The sequence below is a fragment of the Microcaecilia unicolor genome, chromosome 2 (assembly GCF_901765095.1).
Source record: "Microcaecilia unicolor chromosome 2, aMicUni1.1, whole genome shotgun sequence".
NCBI lineage: Eukaryota > Metazoa > Chordata > Amphibia > Gymnophiona > Siphonopidae > Microcaecilia > Microcaecilia unicolor.
The window spans coordinates 656862216-656879525 of NC_044032.1; the positions used below are offsets into that span (position 1 = coordinate 656862216).

At 45.9% G+C, this 17310-nt stretch overlaps 2 protein-coding genes across 4 annotated transcripts in view; one reads left to right on the top strand and one right to left on the bottom strand.

Annotated features, from left to right (window-relative positions):
* The window catches only part of LOC115461744 (fatty acid-binding protein, intestinal-like), a 961316-nt gene that overhangs the window by 827515 nt on the left and 116491 nt on the right, over nt 1-17310 (top strand). The window lies entirely within an intron of this gene.
* LOC115461745 (fatty acid-binding protein, intestinal-like) overlaps nt 1-17310 on the bottom strand; it is a 228773-nt gene that overhangs the window by 126009 nt on the left and 85454 nt on the right. The window contains exon 4 of one of the 2 annotated variants that reach the window (XM_030191788.1): nt 10679-10751. The exons of the other annotated variant lie outside the window; for it this stretch is intronic. Within the exon in view, the coding sequence (XP_030047648.1) occupies nt 10701-10751 (51 nt within the window). The 3' untranslated portion in view covers nt 10679-10700. Of the gene's footprint in view, nt 1-10678; nt 10752-17310 lie in introns of those variants that run through there. 2 annotated transcript variants of the gene reach the window in all.

Sequence of the window (17310 nt, forward strand, 5' to 3'; positions counted from 1 at the left end):
TTATTTTGTAGTTTTTTTACCCCTGACGCAGCCTGAGGGCGAAACGTGGCCACGTCGGGTAACTTGTAATAAACCACTTCTTCTGTTACCCTCTTGTTCTATTTTTTTGTCTTCTTTGATCTGCTTTTTTTCTTTTGATTTGCCATTTCTGTGGCAGATCTTTGCCTTTTTTTTGTTTCTGTCTGTAGTCATTTCTTATAAATTCCAGAGTCAGTCCAAATGTGCCAACATTGTCCAGTTCAGCCCACTATTACCTGCCAAGTTCAAAGTTAATTGTGTTCTGTGGAAAAGAAATCTGTTGGCTCAGGCTGCTTGCTACATCAATATTCCATCACTCTTTCATTATTGCTACCACTTATTACATATTATGAGTATTTTCTTTCAACTTTGTTTTAATTCATTTATCCAGACCTTACATGCACATACATGATTTTGCTTTTTAAACCTAAAGGTAGAGAGATGTGGTAACCGTGTTAGTCCACTTCTAAAGGCAGTCAATAGAAATAGAATACAATAAAACAGAGAAAAAATAAGATGATACGTTTTTTATTAGACTAACTTAATACATTTTTTGATTAGCTTTCGAAGGTAGCCCTTCTTCGTCAGATCAGAAATAAGCAAATTTTGATAAGTAACAGCATATATAAGTGCCCTATGCCTGGAATAGACTTCCTGAGCCCCTACGTCTTGCCCCATCCTTGACCATCTTTAAATCTAGATTGAAAGCCCACCTCTTTAACATTGCTTTTGACTCGTAACCACTTGTATCCACTCTCCTCCACCTACCCTCCTCTCCTCTTTCCTCTACACATTAATTGATTTGTTTGCTTTATTTTTTGTCTACTAGATTGTAAGCTCTTTGAGCAGGGACTGTCTTTCTTCTATGTTTGTGCAGCGCTGCATACGCTTTGTAGCGCTATAGAAATGCTAAATAGTAGTAGTAGTAGTAGTAGCAGTGAAATTTCATGGTTTATAATGGGCTAGAAAACCCAGATCTTTAAGTCCTGTCTGCTGGGTGTCAAAATATTGAATCATTTTGACTTCAAAGGTCTTGCGTTCCTGTATTGTGTTAAAGTTTCCTTTAAATATTCTTACCATAAAATCATTAGTACAGTGTTCTGGTTTTGTAAAGTGCTGTCTCACAGAGGTAACATCCTGGTAGGCACTGGCATTTTTCATATGATGTCTATGTAAATTAAATCTCTTCTTCAGCCTCTGGCTTGTTTCTCCAATATAGCATCTTTCGTCACATTGCTTACAGTGGATGACATATAAGTACATAAGTAATGCCACACTGGGAAAAGACCAAGGGTCCATCGAGCCCAGCATCCTGTCCACGACAGTGGCCAATCCAGGCCAAGGGCACCTGGCGAGCTTCCCAAACGTACAAACATTCTATACATGTTATTCCTGGAATTGTGGATTTTTCCCAAGTCCATTTAGTAGCGGTTTATGGACTTGTTCTTTAGGAAACCGTCTAACCCCTTTGTAAACTCTGCTAAGCTAACCGCCTTCACCACATTCTACATTAGAAGATGAGCATAGGCGCCCGGTATAAGAGGCTTGGGGAGGCTAAGCCTCCCCAGCCCGACCTTCCATGCCTGCTGCTTTCTTCCTAGTATTGTATTGCCCCTCTTTCCCCCAAGCCCCACCTCCTGCCTTAGGCTGTAGATGTTTTCCTTCCCTGTCTCCTGTTTCGATCTCTGCCTTTCGTACAGTAGTAATTGTAAAGCAAAGCTGCGCGGGACCCTGATTCTCCACACAGCAGCTGCTGCCTCATCTTCCGGCTGACCTCCAAAGAGGAAGTTATACATAGGCGTAGTTTGACTGTTTCATTTGGGGGGGCAAAGGAAGGGGCGGGGCATATTAGCATATTCATTTGCATATATGTATATGCAAATTATGCTAATATGGAGGAAGGAAGGGAGCAAGAGCTGGCTTTTTTGGGAATAACCAGTGTTCGTTTGCCAATGGATAGCCACTGAATCAGAGAGGCAGCGGGTTTGGTGACAGGCAGTGGTGTGCTGGCAAATGTTTAACAACAGGCTCTCCCCCCAGTCCCCCTCTGCGCCCCCCCCCCCCAAATTGCAGAGCTGGCTATAGCCGGGGAGAGAGCCTGGGGGGGGGGGGTATAAATAAGTAAATATAAACTTTTAATGTTGAGCACCTGATTCTCAAAGTGAACGTATTGCAAACACTATAATGAAAATAAAATGATTTTTTTCTACCTTTGTTGTCTGGTGACTGTTTTTCTGATCATGCTGGTGCAGTATCTGATTCTGCTGCTATCTGTCCTCTTAACTCTGTTTCCAGGGCTTCCTTTCCATTTCTTTCTTTCTTCCTTTCTTCTTCATTTCTGGTCCTCAGCTTCTGCCTATTTTCTTCATCCATGTGCAGTTTTTCTCCTCTCTTCCTTTTCCCTCATCTCATCTCCTTCCTCACTCTTTCCTCCCCTCCATCCATGTCCAGCATTTCTTTTCTCTCTCCTGCCCTCCATCCACCCAGTCCAACAGTGACCCTCCTCTTCCCTGTCCCCATACCCAGTGGCCCTCCTTTCCCCTGCCCTCCATCCACTCAGTCCAGTAGTGACCCTCCTCTCCCCTGCCCCCATGCCCAGTGGCCCTCCTTTCCCCTGCCCTCCATCCACTTAGTCCAGTAGTGACCCTCCTCTCCCCTGCCCCCATACCCAGTGGCCCTCCTTTCCCCTGCCCTCCATCCACCCAGTCCAGCAGTGACCCTCCTCTCCCCTGCCCCCATGCCCATTGGCCCTCCTTTCCCCTGCCCTCCATCCACCCAGTCCAGCGTTGACCCTCCTCTCCCATGTCCCCATGCCCAGTGGCCTTCCTTTCCCCTGCCCTCCATCCACCCAGTCCAGCAGTGACCCTCCTCTCCCCTGCCCCCATGCCCATTGGCCCTCCTTTCCCCTGCCCTCCATCCACCCAGTCCAGCAGTGACCCTCCTCTCCCCTGCCCCCATGCCCATTGGCCCTCCTTTCCCCTGCCCTCCATCCACCCAGTCCAGCAGTGACCCTCCTCTCCCCTGCCCCCATGCCCAGTGGCCCTCCTTTCCCCTGCCCTCCATCCACCCAGTCCAGCAGTCACCCTCCTCTCCCCTGCCCCCATGCCCATTGGCCCTCCTTTCCCCTGCCCTCCATCCACCCAGTCCAGCAGTGACCCTCCTCTCCCCTGCCCCCATGCCCATTGGCCCTCCTTTCCCCTGCCCTCCATCCACCCAGTCCAGCAGTGACCCTCCTCTCCCCTGCCCCCATGCCCATTGGCCCTCCTTTCCCCTGCCCTCCATCCACCCAGTCCAGCAGTGGCCCTCCTTTCCCCTGCCCTCCATCCACTTAGTCCAGTAGTGACCCTCCTCTCCCCTGCCCCCATGCCCAGTGGCCCTCCTTCCCCTGCCCCCCATCCACTTAGTCCAGCAGTGACCCTCCTCTCCCCTCCCTTCATTCCGCCCTCTCCCCGTTCCTTCCCCCCCTCCCAGCGAGCCAGTTCTCTTCCCTCCCTCCCTCCGGATCCGTCCCTCACCAACAATCTTCGAATTTTTCACCTGCCCGGCCCGCTAGCGCTGACTCTCCACTGCCGGTTCACGCTTCAAAATGGCCGCCGAGACTTCTCGCGAGGCCGCCTCTGAAAGTCTCGGCGGCCATTTTTAAAGCGCGAACCAGCAGGGGAGAGAGCGCTAGCGCCTAGCGGGCAGGCAAAGGATTCGAAGATCAGGTCGGTGAGGGACGGATACGGAGGGAGGGAGGAGAGGCTCACGGGGGGGGGGGGGAGAAGGAACGGGGAGAGGGTGGGGTGAAGGGAGAGCTGCCTGTTGCCGGCCCTGCGTTTGGGGGGGCATTGCCCCCCCTCGCCCCCCCCAGTCTACGCCCATGAAGTTATAGCAGAGGAGGCGGGGTCAGCTAGAAGTGGTAGCTGGCGATCTGCTTTCTTTTCAGCACTTTCAGACCCTGCATGGAGGCAGGATTCAAGAAATCAGAGCCAAAGGTAACTGCAGACCTTCTGCAAAGCAGTCACAGAGCTGTTAATGTGCAGTGGCAATGCTTAAACTGCTGCAAATTGCATAAGTACTCCACATGCCAAAACAAAACGTAGTTGCTTTAGCCCTGACACTAGCTCTAAAGTGGAACCATGCCGACAAGAAATCCAGACGTACAAATGCAATGGCTGAACAAATTGCTGTAAATATGACTGTTTTACATTTTTATTTACTTGTGTATTTAAAAGAAAATGTTTTCTGGCAGGATTTTATTGTTCCACAATTTAGGAATCAGTTAAAAAGGTTCAAACAAGAAGAAAAGGCTTTCTGGAAAGCTGATGAGGTGAATTTTCATTCTCTGCTCCCAGTATACAAACGAGTTTTAGTGAATCACACTGCATGTGTAGAAAATAAATAATCTTTGTTCAGTGGTAGCTTTTGAAATATTATAGTAACAAATTTTCAGCTACTAGCACTATACAATGTTTTGATTTATGGCTTTAAGTATTAAATTTAAATATTTATATATGCAAAGTGAGCAAGCATCTTTTAACAGTTGCACCTTGCAAGACACAACAAGAACCTGTTACAAACCAAATTACCTTTTGTATAAGTTTATAGAGTTTTAGATAAACAAGTAGCAAGAGTGCGGTATTACTAATTAATGCCTACATTACACTACATTTTCTTCATTTTATCTAAAATATCATCCAGTCCACGCTGTACACTATCGTAATAGCCTAGAGTAGGTTGTGATTGTGGTTAGAATATGCTTTGAACAATCACTTTACTCTTTGACATATGATATATATCTAATATCTAAATTTAATAAAAGGTATTAATTGTAACTATTTTATTTTAACTTTTTTTTCTGTGTTGTCAGACAATTATAGATGTAAGCTCCACCCCTGGCCCCACCCCTAATCCCGCCCCCTTTAGCCTCCCCAAACAGTTGGGCCACCGACCGCCTATGAAGATGAGCATGTGAAGGATTCCTTTATGTTGAATATTTTTCTTTTGTGAATGAGTGTGGGGTCTTGTGAAATGTTTTGGCATAGTTTGCTGCTGGATATATTGCAAGGATGTGTGCCATTCTCTTCTTTTTGAGTCTGTGTTGAGAGCTTGCTTCTCACTAGCTTGTGTTTTAAATTGGGTGGCTGTCGGAAGGCCAGAACTGGTGGGGATGGGAATATCTCTCTCAGTAATTCATCCTCCTGTTTTTCCATCTCTGGGTTGTATGTCACTACAGGAGGGGTTCTGTCCGTGGCTTTCCTTCCCTTGTATTGTAGCAGATTTTCCCTGGGTGATCTGAGGGAGGAGGCAATATTCTTGGAGATTATTTTGGAGTTGTAGCCTTTCTGTTCAAAGGATGTGGTCAGGATTTTGAGGTGCCTATCTCTGTCCCCTGGGTCAGAGCAGACACGTTGGTATCTTGTTGCTTGGCTGTGAATAATGGATTTTTTTGTATGTGAAGGGTGGAAGCTGGAGTTGTGGAGGTAGCTGCATCTGTCTGTGGGTTTCCTATATATGGATGTTTGTATGTAGCCATTGCTGATTGAAATTGTGGTGTCCAAAAAATTGACTTTTTCTGGGGAGTTGTCAATTTTGAATCTGACTGTAGGATGGCATGTATTGAAAGAATCAGGGCAGCACCCCAATCTGCTAACCTCTTTATGGCTGAACTGGAAGACACATTTCTAAATACATATCAGACCACACCCCTAAAATACTACCGATATATTGATGACATTTTTATGATTTGGACTGAGGGGGAAGAAAGTCTAAAACAATTTTACAGTATAAAGATACTGCTCCATAACAAAAGTTAACATGCCAAAATGTTTTACAGTAGGAGCAGTCCCTGAGCCAGAGAATGGTGTTTTACTGCAGAGTTTTTTTCCTGCATTGGGAACAAAATTAGGGCACCATGCTGAAGGTTAGCACAGCTTGTTACAATAGGGCCAGACTAATTATCCCATGCAAGTGCTACAGCTGCCCCTGGTCTCACTCTCCTTGCTTCCCTGGATTCACTAAGTACCTCCCCAATGTCTGTTAGATTAAATTGCAGGTAGAGCACATACAGGTACCTGGAAAGTGAGAAAAGTGTACCCAGACCAATGGTAGAAGTTCCTCACGGTCAGAGTCGCCATCCAAATGGCTGCATATGGGTGATGTGTCTAGTGCTGCTTAGATGACAACTCTGGCTGTGAAGAACTAAGGCCAATTTCTACATTCTGTGGCCTGTATATAAGGCAAGACAGATCGGGACAGGTTGGAGTGGGCTTTGATGGCAACTCCCGAAGTTGGAACTTAAGGACAGTGCCAGGTAGACTTCTACAGTCTATGTCCCAGAACGGGCAAGAAAGACCAGGATCGAGTATTTTATACCAAAGTCATTGTTAGTTTAACCATTAATCGATAATGAGTATGAATGTTGGGAAGACTGGATGAACCCTTCAGGTCTTTATCTGCCTTCATCTACTATGTTACCTGGACTCATGTCTTCCAAAACTGAGCACTAATTCTAAGTGAAAGATGGCCAGTCTGAAGCAATGTCACAGTATTACACTGTAGATCTAGTCCCGACTGGCCCCTTTCTGGTTACAAACAGAACAGGCACATCAGCTTACAAACTTGACCGACTTGGCCACAAAGATGAGTTGAAGTGTCTGAAGTGCTGTCTTGAGTAGGCTCCAGCAAAGGAGCATGGGATCCTTTTTATCTAGGTTGATAGAAGCCCTATGAATTGATCTTGTATTTCCATAGTTCAAATGAATCCAACACCCACAGAGGGTGATCTCTCCACGGAAGAAATGAAAGCCAAAACACACAGATAGTGGATCCAAAAGAGTCCTCTCACAAGTAGTGTTTTCTTAAACAAGGTCTTTATTTCAAATCAATAAAAGCAACCTGACGCGAATCGTGTTTCGGCCGTAAAGGCCTGCGTCAGGGGTCTATGAATAAACATAAATATAATCTATATAAAACAACATATGTGAAAAGATATAATATCTCTTTGAATGTTTAAAAATGAAAATAAAACAACATATATTTATATAAAGAAACGTACCTATTGATTTCCAATATAGAAAAAAAAAACTCTTGGAGATCAAACTGATTACCTGCTTTCCGTTTGGCGCATAGTTACTGATATATACAAAGATTTCATGTGTATTATTATTTTTTAACTAAGCTGTGATTCATTTGCTTTTCCTCATCAAAATACTTTGTTTTCATTTATAATATGCATGTATAAATTGTTTTTAATGTTTATATAAATTATCCATCCTTGTTTTATGTTTTTATATATATTTTTATACATATGTTTTTTACACATTTGGATATTTATGTTTATTATTGTTATATGATTTTGTGCAAAACAAAAATTTTACGATATGATATGTAATATGGTTTTATCATCCCTTTGTCATAGATTTCCAGGGCTCTGTCCTCTCCTGGTTCTCCTCTTATCTCTCCCATCGTACCTTCAGAGTACACTCTCATGGTTCTTCCTCCACCCCTATCCCGCTCTCTGTTGGAGTCCCTCAGGGTTCTGTCCTTGGACCCCTTCTTTTCTCTATCTACACCTCTTCCCTGGGCTCCCTGATCTCGTCTCATGGCTTCCAGTATCATCTCTATGCTGACGACACCCAGCTTTATCTCTCCACACCTGACATCACTGCAGAAACCCAGGCCAAGGTATCGGCCTGCTTATCCGACATTGCTGCCTGGATGTCCAACCGCCACCTGAAACTGAACATGGCCAAGACCGAACTTCTTGTCTTCCCACCCAAACCCACTTCCCCTCTACCTCCACTCTCTATTTCGGTTGATAACACCCTCATCGTCCCCGTCTCATCTGCCCGCAACCTCGGTGTCATCTTAGACTCCTCCCTCTCCTTCTCTGCGCATATCCAGCAGATAGCCAAGACCTGTCGTTTCTTCCTCTGTAACATTAGCAAAATCCGCCCTTTCCTCTCTGAGCACACCACCCGAACTCTCATCCACTCTCTCATTACCTCTCGCCTTACCTACTGCAACCTACTCCTCACTGGTCTCCCACTTAGCCACCTATCCCCCCTTGTCCGTTCAGAACTCTGCTGCACGTCTTATCTTCCGCATGAACCGATACACTCATATCACCCCTCTCCTCAAGTCACTTTATTGGCTTCCGATCAGATACCGCATTCAATTCAAGCTTCTGCTACTAACCTACAAATGTACTCGATCTGTAGCCCCTCCTTACCTTTCAACCCTCATCTCCCCTTACGTTCCTACCCGTAACCTCCGCTCTCAAGACAAATCCCTCCTTTCAGTACCCTTCTCCACCACCGCCAACTCCAGGCTCTGCCCTTTCTGCCTCGCCTCACCCCACGCGTGGAACAAACTCCCCGAGCCCATACGCCAGGCCCCCTCCCTGCCCATCTTCAAATCTCTGCTTAAAGCCCACCTCTTCAACGTCGCCTTCGGCACCTAACCTCTACACCTCTACCCAGGAAATCTAGACTGCCCAACTTGACATTTCGTTCTTTAGATTGTAAGCTCCTTTGAGAGGGACCGTCCTTCCTTGTTTATTTTGTACAGCGCTGCGTAACCCTAGTAGCGCTCTAGAAATGTTAAGTAGTAGTAGTAGTAGTAGATTTCTCAGTTAGCAAGAAGTTAACTGCCATACTGGGAAAGACCAAAGGTCCATCAAGCCCAGCATCCTGTTTCCAACAGTGGCCAATCCAGGTCACAAATACCTGGCAAAATCCCAAAAAAGTATAAAACATTCAGTTCTATCAGTACTCTGGGATGAATACCATCCGGTCCAGGAGATTTGCTACTCTTCAGTTAGAACTTCCCCATAACATCCTCCAATTTCTACATAAGTTGAGGGTTCCTCAGGGTATGAAAAAATGACACATTAGAGTATCCACCATAGTGAAAATAGTTTGGGAATCAGGATTCCTTTATGTTTATCCCACGCATGTTTGAATTCCGTTACCGTTTTCCTCTCCACCACCTCCTGTGGGGGAGAGCATTCCAAGCATCCACCACTCTTTCCGTGAAAAAATACTTCCTGACATTTTTCCTGAGTCTGCCCACCTTCAATCTCATATCATGCCCTCTAGTCAACATAATATAATGTAACTCTGCCATTTCTACCACCTTGTGCTGCAAAGGCTCCAGTCACAAGAAACCACTGAAACATTTGGTTGGCAGGTAGGTTATATTTAACATAGTAGCATAGTAAATGACGGCAGATAAAGACCTGAACGGTCCATCCAGTCTGCCCAACAAGATAAACTTATTTTACAAGGTATGTGATACTTTATATGTATATGCGAGTTTGATTTGTCCCTGCCTTTCTCAGGACACAGACCATAAAAGTCCTCCCAGCACTGTTCCTGAACTAACAGTTCTGAAGCCAATGTCGAAGCCCCTTAAAATTTAGACATCAGGGCACAGACCGTAGAAGTCCGCTCTGCACCGGTTTTACTCTCCAAATACCGGTGTTGCCACCCAATCTCCGCTACTATTTGAGATTCTACATGGAATGGTGCTATTCCACTAGCAACATTCCATGTAGAAGTCGGCCCTTGCAGATCACCAATGTGGCCGCGCAGGCTTCTGCTTCTGTGAGTCTGACGTCCTGCACTTACGTGCAGGACGTCAGGCTCACAGAAACAGAAGCCTGCGCATCCTTCTACATGGAATGTTGCTAGTGGAATAGCAACATTCCATGTAGAATCTCCAATAATAGCAACATTCCATGTAGAATCTCCAATAATAGCAACATTCCATGTAGAATCTCCAATAGTGGCAACATTCCATGTAGAATCTCCAATAGTATCTATTTTATTTTTGTTACATTTGTACCCTGCGGTTTCCCACTCATGGCAGGCTCAATGCGGCTTACATAAGGCAATGGAGGGTTAAGTGACTTGCCCAGAGTCACGAGGAGCTGCCTGTGCCGGGAATTGAACTCAGTTTCTCAGGACCAAAGTCCACCACCCTAACCACTAGGCCACTCCAAGTTCACTTCAAGTTCAAAGAGACATATATATACAAGGTCACTTTCCAAGAACCCAGCACAGGCTGTATTTCAGCATTAATGCCTTCATCAGGGGTCCTCCGAATGGCGCTATCGGAAAACTGGACTGCTGACTCACAGTATAATGAGAGTCAAATGGGGAAATAAATCAAAATATGCCTCTTACATCCGGAACAAACAGCAAATGAATGGCGTCTATGGCTTATAAAAGGCGCGTCACTCATTATCCGTTTGCAAAGGCTCCAGTGACATCTTACATTCCCTCCCCTGTGACTGAATCTGCAGCACCGTCTCGGTTCTATTGCTGAGCTCTGGATTATGCACAAAGGATCTAATGAAAACCACCACAGAACAGCTTTGCTGAATTTGTATGTTTTATTTCCTTCCCGTTCACATTAATTGATTTGATTTGCTTACTTTATTTTTTTTTGTCTATTAGATTGTAAGCTCTTTGAGCAGGGACTGTCTTTCTTCTATGTTTGTGCAGCGTTGCGTACGCCTTGTAGCGCTATAGGAATGCTAAATAGTAGTAGTAGTAGTTTGAACAGTAATTGTTACGTTTGGCAAGATGAACAGTCAAGTAGGTTGGTCTCCCTCAGGATCCCATCAGTAACTGGTTGGAAAGACCGAGGACACATTTCTTCTGCTCTTCTTTACCAAGCTCCCTGGCTGATGTTCACTGTCTCACGAAGATCCTCTTGGCTTTTACTCCTTCATACCAGTAGGTCTAAAGTTGAAAGAAAAAAAAAAGTTTAACTGACAAGTTCCCTGTTGCATAATATCATGTCTGTAGGTGCTCAGAGTCCCTGTGATGTTAAATGAATGATAGATCCATAGCTGAAGTTCCTTCACTTCATCCAGAGAGGAGTAATTTGTTTAGCCCCTTTCGTTTGAAATATTAGCTTGTGTGTCTAGGAGTCAGCCAACATGATATCACATTACAGAACCTCCCCCCCCCCCCCAAAAAAAAAAAAACAGCCACCCCATCGGAAAAGCTTATCAGCTGGAGTCAGCTCCTGAGCTCCACTAGAATAACCACCACTATCACCAGGAGTAACTCAGGGACACTGTTCACAGGAAATCCAGAACCTCCACAGCCATTTCACATTAGGAGTCACAGACCAAGAAAGGGATCTAGGTGTCGTCGTTGATGATACGTTGAAACCTTCTGCTCAGTGTACTGCTGCGGCTAGGAAAGCAAATAGAATGTTAGGTATTATTAGGAAAGGAATGGAAAACAAAAATGAGGCTGTTATAATGCTTTTGTATCGTTCCATGGTGTGACCGCACCTCGAATATTAGAAAGGGTGCAGAGAAGGGTGACAAAAATGATAAAGGGGATGGGACGACTTCCCTATGAGGAAAGGCTAAAGTGGCTAGGGCTCTTCAGCTTGGAGAAAAGGCAGCTGAGGAGGAGATATGATAGAGGTCTATAAAATAATGAGTGGAGTTGAATGGGTAGGTCAACTCAGAACAATAATCATTTCACGAAGATCATTTACAGGGTATCTGGCGACCAACCCAAGCAAATATTGGAACACATTTACAATTTTCTCCCCTTACTAATCTATCCCTTCCCTCCCACCCCCCCTTTCCCTTTCCTTTCCCACCCGTCCCTTCCTCTTAAATGTTTATTATGAGGGGGGGAAAACTGTTCTCTGTGACTGGGAAATTTACATGTTAAGTAAGCGGCTACTACTACTACTATTTAGCATTTCTATAGCGCTACAAGGCATACGCAGCGAGTTCTAGGTGGCAAAGTGTCCAAGAAGGGGCCCCATCCGGTGCACAGGTCTTTATATGCTTGGGGGTCATTCTTCCCCATCATTCCTCTCTCAGCTCTCAGCAATTGCACCATTTGCATTCTCCACTTCTGGATTGACGGACCATCTGGGGAGAGCCAGTCTATCAGGATAGTCTTTTTGGCAATTAACGTGGTCCATTTCACAAAGCTCATGTATCCTTTCAGCTTGGGGGGCCGGAGGCAAGGCTTGCCGAATAACAGGAGCGGGGTGCGTATCCAATTTGAAGGCCACATCCGCGAGATCTGTCGTAGCAGATTCGTTCAAAACTTTGTTACCACTGGGCAAGTCCAGAACATATGCCCCAAGGTGGCGCCCTCTCCATTACATCTCGGGCACGCACCATCTGTAGAGACTCCCATATGGAACGCCCGACGTGGGGGAATATGGAGCCTGAATGCAAATCGATATTGTAGTTTCCAAGAGTCTGTAGATGGGGATATTTTGTGGATTGACAATACATGCTCCTTAAAGGATTGTGGAGCTATTACCACCGACAACTCTTTTCCCCATTCTCCAGCATATTTTTTATAATCCGGTTCCGGGATGGTGTCCTTTATGTGTTGGAGATGGTATCTCAGCGGGACTTTTTGTTGGGAGCCTAAAGAGAAAGCCAGGGGCAGTTCCTCTTGCACATCCTCGGCTAATGCCTCCCACGACAGGCTTTTGACATAATGTTGCAGCTGCCAATAGTGAAAATAATCTCCAGGGGTGAAAAGGCCAAGTCCTTGCAATTTCAGAAATGAATACAACTGTCCTTCTCTAGTAACGATCTGTTGCAAATATATCGTGTCTCGAGCTTTCCATTTGCTAAAGACCTTGTACAGCTGACCGGGTGGGAAACCTGGGTTCCCAATTATTGGTAAAAGTGGAGTTGTTTTTGGGACTGTCTAGTCCCTCTGGCTATGGAGAATGACTGGGTTCGAGCACCGTTAATAAGCACCACGGCCCGGGGGTCCGAGTACAACGAGCAAGTGGCCTCATACGCCCATCCCTGGATTCCGATGTGTCGAAGTACTGTAAACATGTATTCCCAGCCCACTTTGTCAAATGCTTTCTCAGCATCTAAGCTGAGAAGCATCGCATTCCAACCTTTGTGCTGACACTGAGCCATAGCCAATAGCAGCCACCGCACGTTGACCCCCGAGCCCCGGTCACGGACAAATCCCACTTGCTCTGGTCCTATAAGCCTAGGCAGCAACTCCTGAAGTCTGTTAGCTAATAATTTTGCCAAGTTTTTAACATCAACGTTAATCAAAGATATTGGCTTATATGAGTTTGCCAAGTCTCCAGGTCTCCCAGGCTTATGGAGCAAGGTGATTAGCGCTTCATTTGCATAGGGGGGGAATTGGCCTTGTTCTACTACTTCTTCAAAGTAGGAGTGTAAAGGCCCTACTATGGATGAGTTCAAGATTTTATAAAATTCACTGGTGAAGCCATCTGGTCCCGGGGCAGAGTGGGAAGGCAAAGATTTAATTACGTCTTGTAGCTCTTTCCCTGTTATGGGCCTACTAAGCTCGTCTACCTCTAGCTCTGTTAACTTTGGCAGCCACACGTTCTGTAAGTAACTCTCTACTTTGTCTAAGGAGGGGGGAGCATGCGATTTATATAGCTCGCTGTAAAATTGCTTAAATATGTCCGCGACTTCTTTTCTACCATTTTGGACCTTCCCAGTATGATCTCTTACCGCAACTATCACGCGCGATCCACCCAAAGACTTGACCATCCTTGCAAGGACTGCTCCCGTCCTATTGCCATGGCACAGCAGTTTATATTTCCTCAGCACCAAGGCCTTAGATGCCCTTTCGTGGAGCAAGGAATTTAGTGTTATTTGGATCGAAAGTAATTGTTCCCGCGAGTGCTGTGACGGAGCTGCCATATATCTGCATTTTGCTTTCTTAAGCTGCGACTCTAAGTTTAGGATCGCCCCAGCTATACGGCGGCCTCTTTTTGCTGTGTACGCGATTACTGCTCCCTATGTTCTTCATTGTGCTGCCCATACTCATCCCAATTATCCATGAGGTACCTCGTAAACTCTAGGTCCGATGCCAGATAGGAGGGGAAGCGCCATCCTGCCCCCCCCCCCTCCTCTCGGGTCTTGGTCTTCTAAGTCCACCCAAACCATTGAGTGGTCTGTTATCTCCTCTGGCCCTATTTCCGCCACTCCCACCCGGGGAACACTCTACGGTCTACTAAAGATGTAGTCAATGCGTGACATCGTCCCATGCGCCCGCGATAGATGAGTATAATCGCGCTCCTCGGGATGCAGGGCGCGCCACGCATCGACCACATCCAGCGACCGTGCTAGTTGTGAAAGAGCTCTGGACTCCGGCCCTTCTCTAATTGCCTGCCTAGGGGCTGAGCAGTCCATCAAAGGGTCAGCCACTAAGTTAAAGTCCCCCAATACCAAAAGTGGTAAAGAGCTATCCTGGAGGCATTTTTGGGTTATGCGGTCATAAAAAGATCTGTCATAAAGGTTTGGGCCATATACTGCTACCACCAGGTGTTCCATATGTTTTAACCACACATGAACCATGACATATCGTTGCGCACCCCCCCCCCCCCAGGTGCAGCATGGCGCGCACCCCCCCCCCCCCCCTCCGGAGTGAATTCTTACTTGTGGGGGACGGGTGGGAGTGCCGATCCGCCCCAAGTGCATGTCGCTCGGAGCTGCGTCGGCTCCGCTGGTTCACTGCTCTCTCTGCCCCGGAACAGGAAGTAACCTGTTGTACAGTTTTTACTCTCTCAGTTGCCCCCCTAAGTTTTTTTTTTACCGTTCTTCTCATTTTATCATAGTCTCCTTTTTTAAAGTTAAACGCTAACGTATTTGACTTTCTGTGTACAGTTACTTCAAGGTCGATATCAAAACTGATCATATTATGATCATTGTTATCAAGCGGCCCCAGTACCATAACGTCCCTCACCAGATCATGCGCTCCACTAAGGACCAAGTCTAGAATTTTTCCTTCTCTCGTCGGCTCCTGCACCAGCTGCTCCATAAAGCTGTCCTTGATTTCATCAAGGAATTGTACCTCTCTAGCGTGTCCCGATGTTACATTTACCCAGTCTATATTTGGATAATTGAAGTCACCCATTATTATCACATTGCCCATTTTGTTCGCGTCTCTGATTTCTTTTATCATTTCTGCGTCTACCTGCTCGTCCTGGCAAGGAGGACGGTAGTACACTCCTATCACCGTTTTTTTCCCTTTTATACATGGAATTTCAACCCACAATGATTCAAAGGTGTGACTTGTGTCCTGCTGAATTTGTAATCTGTCTGAGTCAAGGCTCTCGTTAATATACAATGCTACCCCTCCACCAGTCCGGTCCACCCTATCACTACGATATACTTTGTACCCCGGTATGACATTGTCCCACTGGTTATCCTCCTTCCACTAGGTCTCAGTAATGCCTATTATATCCAATTTTTCATTTAGTGCAATATATTCCAACTCTCCCATCTTATTTCTTAGACTCCAAGCATTTGCATATAGACATTTCAGAGTATGTTTGTTGTTCCTATTTGCATGATGCTTAGTACCTGACACTATTGATTTGCCATCTTTTGTCTGATCTTTAGTTGTATTTAAGGGCACCTGGCCTACCACAGTCTGTTGTGCAACCTCACTATCCAGAAACCCTATCTTTCCTGTTTGTGAGGTATCTTTGCAAGATACCTTTTCCCGAACCATGCGCTTTTGAGCGACTGTCGGCCTTCCCCCCATTTCTAGTTTAAAAGCTGCTCTATCTCCTTTTTAAATGCCGACGCCAGCAACCTGGTCCCACCCTGGTTAAGGTAGAGCCCATCCTTTCGGAATAGGCTCCCACTTCCCCAGAATGTTGCCCAGTTCCTAACAAATCTAAAACCCTCCTCCCTGCACCATCGTCTCATCCACGCATTGAGACTCCGGAGCTCTGCCTGTCTCTTGGGCCCTGCGCGTGGAACAGGTAGCATTTCAGAAAATGGAATGTTGCTACCCTTTGGGTTTCTCCCAGGTACTTGTGACCTGGTTTGGCCAATGATGGAAACAGGATGCTGGGCTTGATGGACCTTTGGTCTGTCCCAGTATGGCAAAACTTATGTACTTGGGATTCTGAATGAAATGTTGCTACTCTTTGAAATTCTGCATGGAATCTTGTTATTCTTTAGAATTCTAGAATCTTGCTACTCTTTGGGGTTCTACATGGAATGTTGCTTCTATTTGTGTTTCTGCCTGGTATTTGTGACCTAGATTGGCCACTGTTGGAAACCTTTGGTCTGTCCCAGTATGGCAAAACATATGATAAGCCGAGGGTGCCTAGTGCTCAAGACCTCAGTTCTAGAAACCTTGTGCCTACAACTCATCCTCCTATGCTAAGTAGGGATGGGTTGTCTTTTGCAGCAACGTGGCTGATGATTCCTAGATTGGCATCGGGGCACACATTCAAACTTGTGTATTTATGTACACAGTATTGGGGAAAGGGCACACTCTTTCTACAGTGTGCATTATTTTTGGCAAAGAAAAATTCCTGTAAACACAGGATGAAAATTCTCTAGCTGCCCATCCCTAGTGGTCAGACATCAAACTGTGAAAGGATGAAGCTCATTGTTTTCTACACATGCTCTCACACAGCCTAATTTATTAAGAGCTTAAAGGGGGCTGGTTCTGGGCTACCCCATCCCAAGTGTCCTGTGCTGGATACATGTAACAGAAATTCTTTAGTCGGAGATTTTGAATGAGTTGGGAGCTTCCATCAGCACTGGAGAGATCTATTAACACATTTAACTCAAATGAAAGCTCTGGAGCATTCTGGAGAGTGAGAAATCAGAAGTGTAAACTTACCTGTATAAGCTCACCCCCCACAATTTCTTGTGTTGTCTTCAGATGTTTCTTGTTATCCTTACGAGTAAAATTGCCTTCCATTATTGCTCCCTTTAGCTTCCAAGAGTCCTAAAACCAGATAGGACATGATGAAGTCACAAATCCTGGCCTCTGACCGAGAGGCATATTTGATAGAACCTAGTACCTGGACAGCAACAAGGGTGGGAGCAGTTATCACTGATAAGATACCTGAACTAAGATTGTAACCAGGGGTGTGCTGGTAAACAACGGTCTCTCTCTCCGGGCATAGCCAGCTCTGCAATTTGGGTGAGGGGTGGGGGGAGAACGCATGCCTCTCTCTCCATCCTCCCTTTGTGCGAGCACACTAGGCATACCTTTGATGGCAGGGCTGTTGAGCCACACCAATTAATAAATTGACCGCCACCACTCCCTGCCAGTGGCGTTGCTACGTGGGGCCACGGGGGCCTGGGCCCCTCCAAAAAAAATTTCCTCTGGGCCCCTGGTTTTACTGGCGTGGGACCCCAACCCCCGCCAGCTGAAGCGTTGTCCAGTGCCGGTCTCTGGCACTGCCGCGTTGCCTACCCTGCTCTTTCCCTTATGTCTGGCATGCTCCTTTTAGTAAACTAAGCATGCAGGACATGAGGGGAAGACAGAACAG